This window comes from Lipotes vexillifer, unplaced genomic scaffold, assembly GCF_000442215.2.
Source record: "Lipotes vexillifer unplaced genomic scaffold, Lipotes_vexillifer_v1.1 scaffold149, whole genome shotgun sequence".
Classification (NCBI taxonomy): Eukaryota; Metazoa; Chordata; class Mammalia; order Artiodactyla; family Lipotidae; genus Lipotes; species Lipotes vexillifer.
In genome coordinates, this window is record NW_006779962.1 from 1815976 (window position 1) to 1827231 (window position 11256).

Below are 11256 nucleotides of genomic sequence, written 5' to 3' on the forward strand. Positions count from 1 at the left end.
TCAGCAGGAGGAGTCATCGTAGACCTGCTACAGTGGAAGCAGCTTCCACGGTGACGGACGGGGGTGACCAGTGTGTTTCTTTGTCTTTGTTTCTCTTCAGAAGAGCTGCCTGGGAGCAAAGGGTCTGTCACTCTCAGTGATCTTCCAGGGTTTTTAGGTGACCTGGCTTCTGAAGAAGATAGTATTGAAAAAGATAAAGAAGAAGGTAACACGTGCGGGATTCTGGGCTTGTGTGGGATTTGCTGCGAGTTGATAAAGCTCTCGTTCTGCCCTAGTACCAGGATTTAGCATCAACACACACAGGCTTGCTTGGTTTTTCTTCTCTTGGGGGGAGGAGGTGGGAGTTGTATTCTGAGTCCTGTGCCCGGTAAAGGGAGGCCACTGTTTATCTGTCCCTCTGGGGGGCCCAGGGCAGCGTGCAACCCCACACTGCCTGGCCTTACCCAGGTTGGCCTGTTGACTGTGCTGTCTCTTCTCTCCCTCCCTGCTCGCAGCGGCAATATCTAAAGAACTCTCTGAGATCACAACAGCCGACGCCGAGCCCCTAGCTCCTCGCGGAGGCTTTGACTCTCCCTTCTACCGGGACAGTCTCCCGGGCTGCCCGCGGAAGACCCACTCAGCCGTCTCCAGTGCCCAGGGCACCGGTGCGAACCCTGAGCCTCTGAACTCCACCCTGGACAGGCTGGGGCCTGACACCCCAAAGCAAGCCTTTACCCCCATAGACCTGCCCTGCGGAGGCGCCGAGGAGAGCCCTGCCGGGGACAGAGAGCGCCAGGCCTCTCTGGAGAGCAGCATCCTCACTCCCAGCCCTTTTAAAATTCCACCTCAGAGGGGAGTGGGGTTTGGCGGTGGGCAACCTCCCCCATACGATCATCTTTTTGAGGTGGCACTGCCAAAGACTGCCCGTCATTTTGTCAGCAAGAAGACGGAGGGACTGCTAAAGAAAGCAAAAGGGAACACGGAGGAGGACTTCATGCCCTCTGCCTCCCCCTTGGAAGTGCTGGACAGACTGATACAGCAAGGGGCAGATGCGCACAGCAAGGAGCTCAACAGGTGAGGCGTGGCAGCGCTGTTCTCTTTTCCTTTAAACGTTCCGTTTGATTATAAACGACAAGAAGCTGGCGGCTGGAAACAGGAATTATTCTTGTGCTCACCAGAGGCAGTTGGTTCGCTGTTTTGTCAGGCGTCCTTCTAGCCTGTTGCCTTTGATGTACATGAATGTGTGTATCCTCCACACAGGCACGTTAAACTCAGGTAATTCCTTAGGTTACAGGCCATTTAAAAATGAGTCTTTTATATTTGGGCTGTTCTGTGCCACTGTGCTGTGAGGAAGCTCGAATGCTTTCATCTTTGCTCTCTGAAAATTTGAGGATGAGGTTATGGTGTTCAAAAAATATAGAAATAGTGGTCACAGAGTCTCCTTCTCCAGCTGCAGATTCGTTGTTGTTTTGTTTTGGTAACATAGTCCATTAGATGGAAGATAAAAACCGTCAGCATTTCAATGCAAGTTCATGGCGGCCTGCCCCTGCTCACATGGGTTAAGAACCTGCCAGAGAGCATTGTTTTCACCCCTTCTTTTTTCTTTTTTTTTTTTTGCGATACGCGGGCCCCTCACTGTTGTGGCCTCTCCCTTGCGGAGCACAGGCTCCGGACGCGCAGGCTCAGCGGCCATGGCTCACGGGCCCAGCCGCTCCGTGGCATGTGGGATCTTCCCAGACCGGGACACGAACCCGTGTTCCCTGCATCGGCAGGCGGACTCTCAACCACTGCGCCACCAGGGAAGCCCTCTCCCCTTCTTTATTACACTTTTAAAGGTGATCTAGAGAAAGAATAAGGGAATCACTAGTCCACAGTGATGCCGTTTCTAAACAGGCTCTTAGGGAATGCTAGTTGTAATTTTTCTTCTGTAGAATTACCTAAGGTGGAATTTGACAGATAAATGTAATGTTTATGATCCCTTTTTGAATGAAGTTTAGTGTAATAGACTCAGGTAAATTACCTGCTTTTTCCTTAACCTTGGGTGACAGTAGCTTCTCAACAGAGAGGGTTGAAAACAGCTCTCAGTGTGTTTGATCACTCAGTTGCCTTGGAGAGCTGACCAAAATTCAGAGGCTACAGTATGAGCTCCGAGTTAGGGCCTTTCCACTCTGGAAACTTGGTGGTGCTTAATGGGGGCCTCTTCCATCTGCTATAAGGCCCCTCCTATTACCCCAGGTGGGCTTTGTGTTTGAAACTTTCTCATGCCTGTGCACTTGTGACCACAAGGAAGTGATTTAATGTTGCTGCAATTAAAAGTCCAGTTAAGTTTTTCTCGGTAAGATCTGTAACTTTGTCACTCAAAAACTTCTTTTTCCTAGGTTGTCTTTACCCAGCAAGTCTGTGGACTGGACCCACTTCGGAGGTAAAGTTGTTACTTTAGCTCCAAATCCAGCCCATAGAGATCCTGCTTTGTTGCCTTTTCTGTCCTTGAAGGAGGTGCCCTATAGGAAACATCTCCCCTTCCCTACTGCTCCAGCTGGGTTATCTGCTTGGGTACAGAGTCTCTCACGTGTTGCAAAGTCAGCATTTCCTATTTTTGAAAAGTGGCAAGTACCACGTGCTTGAGAGCAGAAGTGCAAAGAGGCAGGCCTCATGCCAGCCTTCCCTAGAAAAGATCCAAGTGAAGTGAGTGGTGCTGGGACAGTTCTTGAGCGAGAACCTACCAAGAAGCAAGAAGTGGAGTCATAGATAGATAGATAGATAGATAGATAGCAGATTTGTGGGGAAAAACACTTGGAGCTCTCAAAGAGCCATCCTACATTGTACCCTTGTGCGTTCCTTTAAAAGGAAGATGGGTAGTAGGTGCTGCCCCTCCCCCTTCCCCATTGAGTGACTGTGGCTGGAAACCAGGTGGTCATTTGCAAAGTGAGTGACTTTGTTTCTTCAAGAATCGTGTTTCTTAAGCTAACAAACCACTGGCTGGGGCTTGACTGAACACTATGTAAAAGGCATCTCTGCCACCCTCCCTCTGCTTTACAATCAGGCTCCGCTCCCTCAGATGAGACCCGCTCCCTCCGTAACCAGTTGCTTTTACTGCACAACCAGTTACTCTATGAGCGTTTTAAGAGGCAGCAGCACGCGCTCCGGAACAGGCGGCTCCTGCGCAAGGTGACCAGGGCAGCTGCTCTGGAGGAGCACAACGCTGCCATGGTGAGCACCTCGGGGCCCGGGCGGGGGCCGAGGCCAGAACTCTCCATCCTGGCTCTGCCCGCTGGTGCGACTTGGGGCAGGTCACTTCGTCTCTGAGGTTAATATGTGAATGGCCACATCCCTGAATTCCTTTGCAGCTCTTCGAACCCATGGGGACAAGTGATGTTTTTGTGTCTGTTGGTCTGTAACTGGCTATGATGAAAACAGAGGCAAAAGGTGATTTTGTTTCTCCAAATGTAAAACCAGCTCTCCTGAAGCAGTTTTATGGCAGAAACTTGGAGGGCAGCTAAGCCAGTCAGAGCTGGAGAGTGACCTTGGCTCTAACACTCATTACCTTGGGAAGGTCATTTAGCCTCTGGAGGCCTCTGTTACCTATTCTGTAAAATGAGAATAATAATAGCAGCATCTACTTTCTAACTGTGGTGGTTAAAAAAACCGTGTCAGTAAGCATTTGCGCATTGCTGGTGCAAGGTAAGCTTTCAGTCAGTGTTCCTCACTTTAGTGACCTTGGCCAGTACCAGCACTTACTTCATTGCTGGTGCTTAGGACTTTTGAAAGTATCAGGAGCAAGTTGATCACTGAGAAAAGTCCTTTAAGCAACTTTTGATCCATTTGCTAATGTGGAATTTGGAAACCCTTGACCAAAAGCCAAGTTAGACAGCAGTGAGCTGTCAGATTCTGGGCCTGTGGTTAGCTCGTGCCTGTTCAGAGGAAGTGTCTGCAGCATGCACTGAACTTGAGGGTCACTGCCCATGCTGGAAGGCAGCTAAAATGATGGCCTCTTTGGTCTCTGCTAGAAAGACCAGTTGAAGTTACAAGAGAAAGACATCCAGATATGGAAGGTTAGTCTGCAGAAAGAACAAGCCAGATACAGTCAGCTTCAGGAGCAGCGAGACACGGTGGTCACCCAGCTCCACAGCCAGATCAGACAGCTTCAGCACGACCGGGAGGAGTTCTACAACCAGAGCCAGGAGTTACAGGTACGCGCTGCGGCGCCCGGCAGAGGCCGCCAGGAAAGGGTGGGAAGGCACCTGATTCATCTCTGAAATCGTGGCACGTAGATTTCACGTCAGGTACATTTTATTTAGGGCAGAGGGTCCCCAGCTTTCTGGGTTCACGGTTCTGTCGGCATTTCATTAATTTTTTCCTGGTACTCCACAGCCAAAAGAAACATCTAACAGTTCTGCCTAGTAAGTAGATCCAGACAACTTAGGATTTAGGTCCTAACGACTTAGTAGCTGTTAGAAAATAATACACATACTTTTTTTTCAATTTTCAATCTCATTTTTGAGTGACCATGGTCACTTACAAATGCGGCGTGTGTACCTGTTGGGCACTGCCGAGTCTCAGACCTTGGAATCAGATGAGACACTGACGCCCTCAATTCCTGTTTCACATTGGTTTTCTCATGGTGATGTTTATCACAGCAACCACCTACAAGCCCAGCTTTGCAAAGATAATACGTGTTCCACAGGCACGTAGAGCACCTGATACTGAAACGCTGAGCTCCCTCTAGCTAGTAGTTCACATCGTGACCAGTAGATGTCGCTGTGTTTCCCTCGAAATTTAAAACTAGCCCCACAGCGCCTCTGTGAGCCTGCTGTGTAGCCCTAGGGCTCTTTCGTGCACAGTTTGGGAACTGCAGATTTAAGCTCTTCTTTGTTTTTTGTTTTTCCTTTTGATAATCAGTCAGAAACTCAGAAATTAACTATAACTTACTTTTTAAAACTAAGAAGTTAGTTCTAAGCCTGATGGCCCAAGAACAGTAGAGCAACAGAGGCACGAGGCTTTCCCGGTTCTCTGTGGGCCGATGGCCGGGTGCACCCGTGGCCTGGCCTGCTGGCACCCTGTAACTTCCTGGCACGTCTCCTTGGGCAGACGAAGCTGGAGGACTGCAGGAACATGATTGCGGAGCTGCGCATGGAGCTGAAGAAGGCCAACAGCAAGGTGTGCCACACGGAGCTGCTGCTCAGCCAGGTGTCTCAGAAGGTAAGAGGCGGGCAGTCCGGGCCATGCTCACACCACTGCTGATGTCCTTCCTGCAGACAGGACACGTGTGTTACTCGTGTGTCTGTGTCAGGGCTTCCCAACGGGGAGTGATTCTGCTCCCCTCCCCCCGGGGGACATTGGGCAATGTCTGGAGACATGTTTGGCTGACGTTTTTTGTTTTGTTTTGTTTTTTATTTATTTTTGGCTGCATTAGGTCTTCACTGCTATGCGTGGGCCCCCTTGAGCTGCAGTGAGCTGGGGCCACTCTTCGCTGTGGTGTGCGGGCTTCTCATTGCGGTGGCTTCTCTTGTGGCAGAGCGTGGGCTCTAGGCATGCGGGCTTCGGTAGTTGTGGCACGCGGACTCAGTAGTTGTGGCTCACAGGCCCTAGAGCGCAGGCTCAGTAGTTGCGGCGCAGGGGCTTAGTTGCTCTGCGGCGTGTGGGGTCTTCCTGGGCCGGGGCTCAAACCCATGTCCCCTTCATTGGCCGGCGGATTCTTAACCACTGCACCACCACTGGTTGACGTTTTTGATGCTACTGACATCGAGTGGGCAGGGGCCGAGGTGCTCCTAAACATCAGACAGTGCACGGACGGCCCTGCAGCAGGGAAGCGCCTAGGCTGAGCCCTGGTCTGTGTGTATCCCGGGAACTTGTTCTTAATACTCCGTGCACATAAATGTGAAGAGTTCGTTCAGGCTTTTGAGCTTTGATCTTCCCCTCTTTGGAAGTCATTGCCCTCGTATGTAAATCACTTACTCAAGAACCTGTGGGTTTACCCCAGGGCTTTATCCCACTGGACCTAACGTCCCTGCCGTGGTGGTTGTGTACATACCCATCTCCTCGAGGTGCCCTGTGGGTGGCCAGTTTTGATGTGGGACATCTGCGCCTCTTCCCCTTTGCATAGGGACAATTTTGAAGTGCGTTTCTGTCCACTTTTGTCGCCCTTGTAATGCCTTCCTCCCCACCAGCCGTTTTGGTGTGGCCTTTGAAGCCATGGAGGTTGGTTACACTGACTCGGCCCTGAAATAGTGTGATCCTAGCTGGCTCCCTGTTGAATGTCCATCGCTAGCTTTGTGTCGTCAGATCTCTCACTTTGCTTGTCTCTGTGTCTTTGTTAATAGCTCTCAAACAGTGAGTCGGTCCAGCAGCAGATGGAGTTCTTGAACAGGCAGCTGTTGGTTCTTGGGGAAGTCAACGAGCTGTATCTGGAACAACTGCAGAACAAGCATTCAGACACCACAAAGGTATGTGGGCTTGGGGGGCCAGACCCTACCTGGCACGCTGTTAGGACCCAGGCAATATGTCTATGGCACAGCACAGAGAATGGCTTATGAATTGTTTCCTGAAAGATGGCGTGGCAGACCTAGTGTCATTTCCACCTCTCCCTGCTCTGGCAACACAGGCACTTTTCAGCTGTCACACAAACTTGTTTCCCTTAGGTGGGTTGCTTTGAAATTAAATCAGTTATATGTGAAAGCACATAATGGTAATTGGGACAGACTAGGTGATGAAAGTGTTTTTCTTCTTTTTTTTCTTTTCTTTTTTTTTTTTTTGGCCACACCGCGCGGCATGCGGGATCTTAGTTCCCTGTCCAGGAATCAGACCTGTGCCCCCTGCAGTGGAAGCCTGGAGTCTTAACCACTGGACCACCAGGGAAGTCCCAAAAGTGTTTTCCTTCTCTTACCCATGCCCCCTTCTTTAAAGAGAGAGAGACAGGCTAACAGATAAAGAAAAAGGATGGGGAGCCAATTCTGTTTAGCATATAACTGTCTGGGCTGTGGGTTTATACTGCTATAAATATTTTTTTTCTTCGTAATGTTGAATTTGATTTCAGCGGATGGTGGTTCGGTCCTGGCAACAAGGCCAGTATCGGGATGATCTTACATTAATTAGTGCCTTACCAGTGGTGTCGAGGCAGAAGTTTTATGTCACTTTATAAATAGCCTTGGGTAATGTTGGTGAATGAGTTGGGAATGGAATTTTAAGAATAAATGCTTAGATGCTTCCGGTCACTAACTTCTTCATCACACACAGGCTTTTTAGGATTTCTTGGGCTTTTGCTTTGTAAAGCTTTGTTTTCTTTTTCCTTGGCCAAATGTAGGGAGTAGTCTTATCATCAGAGAGATGGAATTTTCATAATAGTTATTCTTATTTCTCAGCTTCTCTCAACTCTCAGATTCAGACTCCCTTTAGAAGGATGTTAAATGTGGAACTTTCTCTAGAAACCAGCTCTCGTTAATTTTGGAAGTATAATGGCCTCAGGAAAAGAAAGAAGGGAAAAGAGACCTGAGGGACTAGAGAACCTCTGAAAAAGCTTACTTAAACACACTCCTAACTCTCCCGAGAGAAATGTGGATGGGTGCCGCGGTGCCGTCTTTTGGTTGGAACACTTACCCGCTTGGGACCTCAAGCAAGCCACCTGACCTCTTTGGGCCTGGCTTCACAGTTCGTAAAGTGCGCATGGTGATACTGACTTGCGACCTTCAGCTGTAAGCAGCAACGAAAAAAGACTTCACCAGCTTAACCATAAAGAGTTTCATTATATCTCTTGACAAGAAGTCCCGAGGCAGGTGAGTTCCAGGTTGGTGAAGTCAGCAGCTGAGGGACAGCAGCAAGGAGCCTGGTTCTTTCCCCTCTTCTGCGCCACCCGACCTATCCTCTCAGCCTTGTCTTTGGGCAGTCTGTGCTCCTGGTTGCAAAGTGTGTGCCACAGTTGACACCGTCACCGGTGGGCGTCGTGGCGCCCCCTGGAGGAGAGCGCCGCCTCCTGCAGGCCTCTCTCATCAAGGGGACCTTCCCCAGGGGCTGTCCACCAGACCTCCCAGCCTTGCTGTGGGCCCCGATTATGTCATGTGCCCATCCCTAGCCAGCCATGGCTTTGAGCCTGTGCTTGGACCTGGAGCTGGGCTTCCTCTTGTTCAGTCAGGTAGGGGACGAGAAATGGGTATCTGAGCGTCAGGTGGGGAATGGCTGGTAGGTACTGGGTGTAGCCCCTCTCACATGGCTGTGAGAATTAGTGGTGGTGCATAGATGTTCCTAGTTCAGTGCTTTGTTTGATTCTCTGTAAGTACTTACTGCCGTTCCGACGAGAGTTCGGTTTGTCCACCTAACCCGTGCCGGAGCCTGGAGCCGTCAGGCATAGCTGGAGCGGCCGCATTATCTGGTCCCAGTGCTGAGCTTAACTCGATCCCGTTCTGACCGAGGAAGCGTTGGGCTTGCTGGTCATCTTCGAGGTGGGGTGCCTTCAGGGAAGCTCATCTCCTTGCTCCGTATGGTTTATTATCTTTTTCGAAAAGACAAATGTATGGTAATTTTAAGTTTATGTATATTTTACCACCATAAAAGAGCCACACAACACAAACGTAGCATATACTTGTTAGAAAAGCATCCTTTCCACCTCTCTTCTGAGCACAGCGCACACTTGCCGTTTCCATCGGTCAGCAGGCAGGTTGTCTTCCTGGCATGATCGACAAACCTTGTCAGGGTACCTGGTCTGCAGATGTTCATTCCTGTTGCGTCCCTATAGCTCTGCCTTGGTCGCTGTCAGGGACAGAGGAGAGTAGAAAGGAAAACAAACGACCCACACGCCGCCACCGCGCCGCCACCGCACCGGCCCATGCCGCCACCGCCCTGACCCGCCCTGACCTGCGCCGCCACTGCCCTGACCCGCACCGCCACCGCGCCGGCCCACGCCGCCACCGCCCTGACCCGCCCTGACCCGCGCCGCCACCGCGCTGGCCCGCGCCGCCACCGTGTTGAAATCATAACTGAATATTGGCGTGTTTTCAGAATGTGTGTGTTAACATAGTTGATCACGCTATTCGTGTGGCTTTATAATCTGCTTTTTGATCTTTTGCTGATATACATAATTTAAAAAATCTTATTAAATAGAAGATGTACTTTAATTTACTTATTTTCTTGACGTCAGACTTCATAGTTTCTAGTTTTTTGCTCTTCTGAATATGCTGTGCTGATTATTTTTGTGCCCAAATGTCTATTCATGTTTCAGATTTCCTAAGGGATAGATTTCAGGGAAGGATTAGTAGGTACTTACTGCCAGCCTACTTTCCAGAAAGTTTTACTAGTTTCTATTTCCACTAGCAGTATACTAATAAAGTACCTTCTCAGTGTTTGTTACATTGACTTTTCAAAGTAGATATGGCATGTTCATTTTTTAAAAGTACTAACTCCAATTCCTTTTTTGTTTGTTTGTTTGTTTGTTTTGTTTTGTTTTCAGGAAGTAGAAATGATGAAAACTGCATATCGGAAAGAACTAGAAAAAAACAGAAGCCATGTTCTCCAGCAGAATCAGAGGCTGGATACTGCTCAGAAGCGGATTTTGGAACTGGAATCCCATCTAGCCAAGAAAGACCACCTTCTTTTGGAACAGAAAAAATATTTAGAGGATGTCAAACTCCAGGCAAGGTAACTTTCAGGGGGAAAGGTTTTTGCTGTGATGTACTTAAGTAGAACCTCCCACATTCTGGGGTGGTCTGTATCTTTCAGAGGACAGCTGCAGGCCGCAGAGAGCAGGTATGAAGCTCAGAAGAGGGTCACCCAGGTGTTTGAACTGGAGATCTTAGATTTACATGGCAGGTTGGAGAAGGATGGCCTCCTGAAGAAACTTGAAGAAGAAAAAACAGAAGCGGCCGAAGCAGCGGAAGAAAGGTAGGAGCAAAGAGTCGGCAGCCGTGGCCTCATCGTGAGGCTGCCGCTGACAGAGCAGGGAGGCGTCGCGTGGTGTTAGCAGCGGTCCCAGCCTGACAGGCGAGCCTGCAGCTCTCAGCTGCATCCCTCAGAGCACCCAGCCATCCTTCTGAGTTCCTTGTGCTGGGGCCCGAGGCACTTGATAATGGTCCTGGGAAGTGTTCCTATTTAAGATCGCCATCTGATATCCCTGGTTGTGGCTTAGGTTTCTCTTCATGAGCTCTCAACACGGGAGTCCTCTCTTCTAGAACGTAGAGCGGGCCGGCAGAGTTCAGCGTCGGTGCGAGTGCGCGTCCGGGTAATTCCATGCTTCCCAAACACGGGCACTGCAACCACCGGCTCCCTTTCTCGTCCTCGGATTTCTTACAGGCTCGACTGTTGTCGTGACGGCTGCTCGGATTCTGTGACAGGGCACAACAATGAAGAGGCACCTGGCCCTAACGGGGAGGCCAAGGCCCCCAGGCCCGGCGGCGCCCGGGGCGGTAGCGGAAGTAGAGGAGGCGGAGGCGGCAGCAGCAGCAGCAGCAGCAGCGGCAGCAGTGAGCTTTCTACCCCGGAGAAACCCCCAAACCCGAGGGTGGGCCCATGCAGCAGTCGGTGGGAGACTGCCGTGGGAGAGCCCACTACGGGCATCCCTATGACTGTCGGCTCACTTCCTAGTTCAAAAAGCTTCCTGGGCATGAAGGCTCGAGAGCTATTTCGTAATAAGAGTGAGAGCCAGTGCGATGAGGACAGCCTGACCAGCGGTAGCCTTTCTGAGACCCTAAAGACAGAGCTGGGCAAAGACTCGGGTGTGGAAGCCAAGCCACCCCTGAACCTAGACGGCCCGCAGCCACCTCCCCCAAAGCCAGACAGCGTGGGACAGCTCCGTATCATGGACTACAACGAGGCGCAGCACGAGCACAGCTAGGGACAGTGTCAATCAGTGTTAACTTGTGTATCGCCGGCCCGGAACGGGAGGCGTGAGTGCCCGTTTCAGAGCTTTCCTGTTTCCAGGCTTTGAGGGGCTAGCTCCCGCAGAGGAAATGGGATGGGGGTCCTTTGACAGTTGACTGAATGCAGAACGGTTTTTGGATCTGGCATTGAAATGCCTCTTCGGTTTCCCTTCAGCCACCCTCTCTTTCATTTGCCTGGCAACGTGTACTAACCCGAGGGCCAGGGTGCGTTCCTCACTAGCTTTATTTTCTTCCTTCCCCCCCCCCAAATCGTTGTGTCCTTTGAACCTGTGCAATATGAGGCCAAATTTAATCCTGGAGTCTAACACACCACCCGCTCCTTTCCTGAAGCTCAGTTAGCTGGGCGGGCTCTCCGTGAGCCCAGGTCATTGTTGGCATCACAGGTAAGTCTGGTTTTGTCCCTTTCCAGGAGGAT

The 11256-nt window shown here is 50.5% G+C and overlaps 1 protein-coding gene across 2 annotated transcripts in view; it reads left to right on the forward strand.

Annotated features, from left to right (window-relative positions):
* The window catches only part of TSC1 (TSC complex subunit 1), a 44641-nt gene extending 33815 nt beyond the window's left edge, over positions 1-10826 (forward strand). The window contains exons 13-22 of one of the 2 annotated variants that reach the window (XM_007453103.1): positions 101-205; positions 495-1053; positions 2358-2401; positions 3023-3189; positions 3987-4169; positions 5068-5178; positions 6300-6422; positions 9416-9603; positions 9685-9846; positions 10255-10826. In XM_007453103.1, coding sequence (XP_007453165.1) covers positions 101-205; positions 495-1053; positions 2358-2401; positions 3023-3189; positions 3987-4169; positions 5068-5178; positions 6300-6422; positions 9416-9603; positions 9685-9846; positions 10255-10795 — 2183 coding nt within the window. In that variant the 3' untranslated portion in view covers positions 10796-10826. The remainder of the gene's footprint in view (positions 1-100; positions 206-494; positions 1054-2357; positions 2402-3022; positions 3190-3986; positions 4170-5067; positions 5179-6299; positions 6423-9415; positions 9604-9684; positions 9847-10254) is intronic. The other variant, XM_007453102.1, reaches the window with a different exon arrangement.
* Positions 10827-11256: the final 430 nt, after the last annotated feature.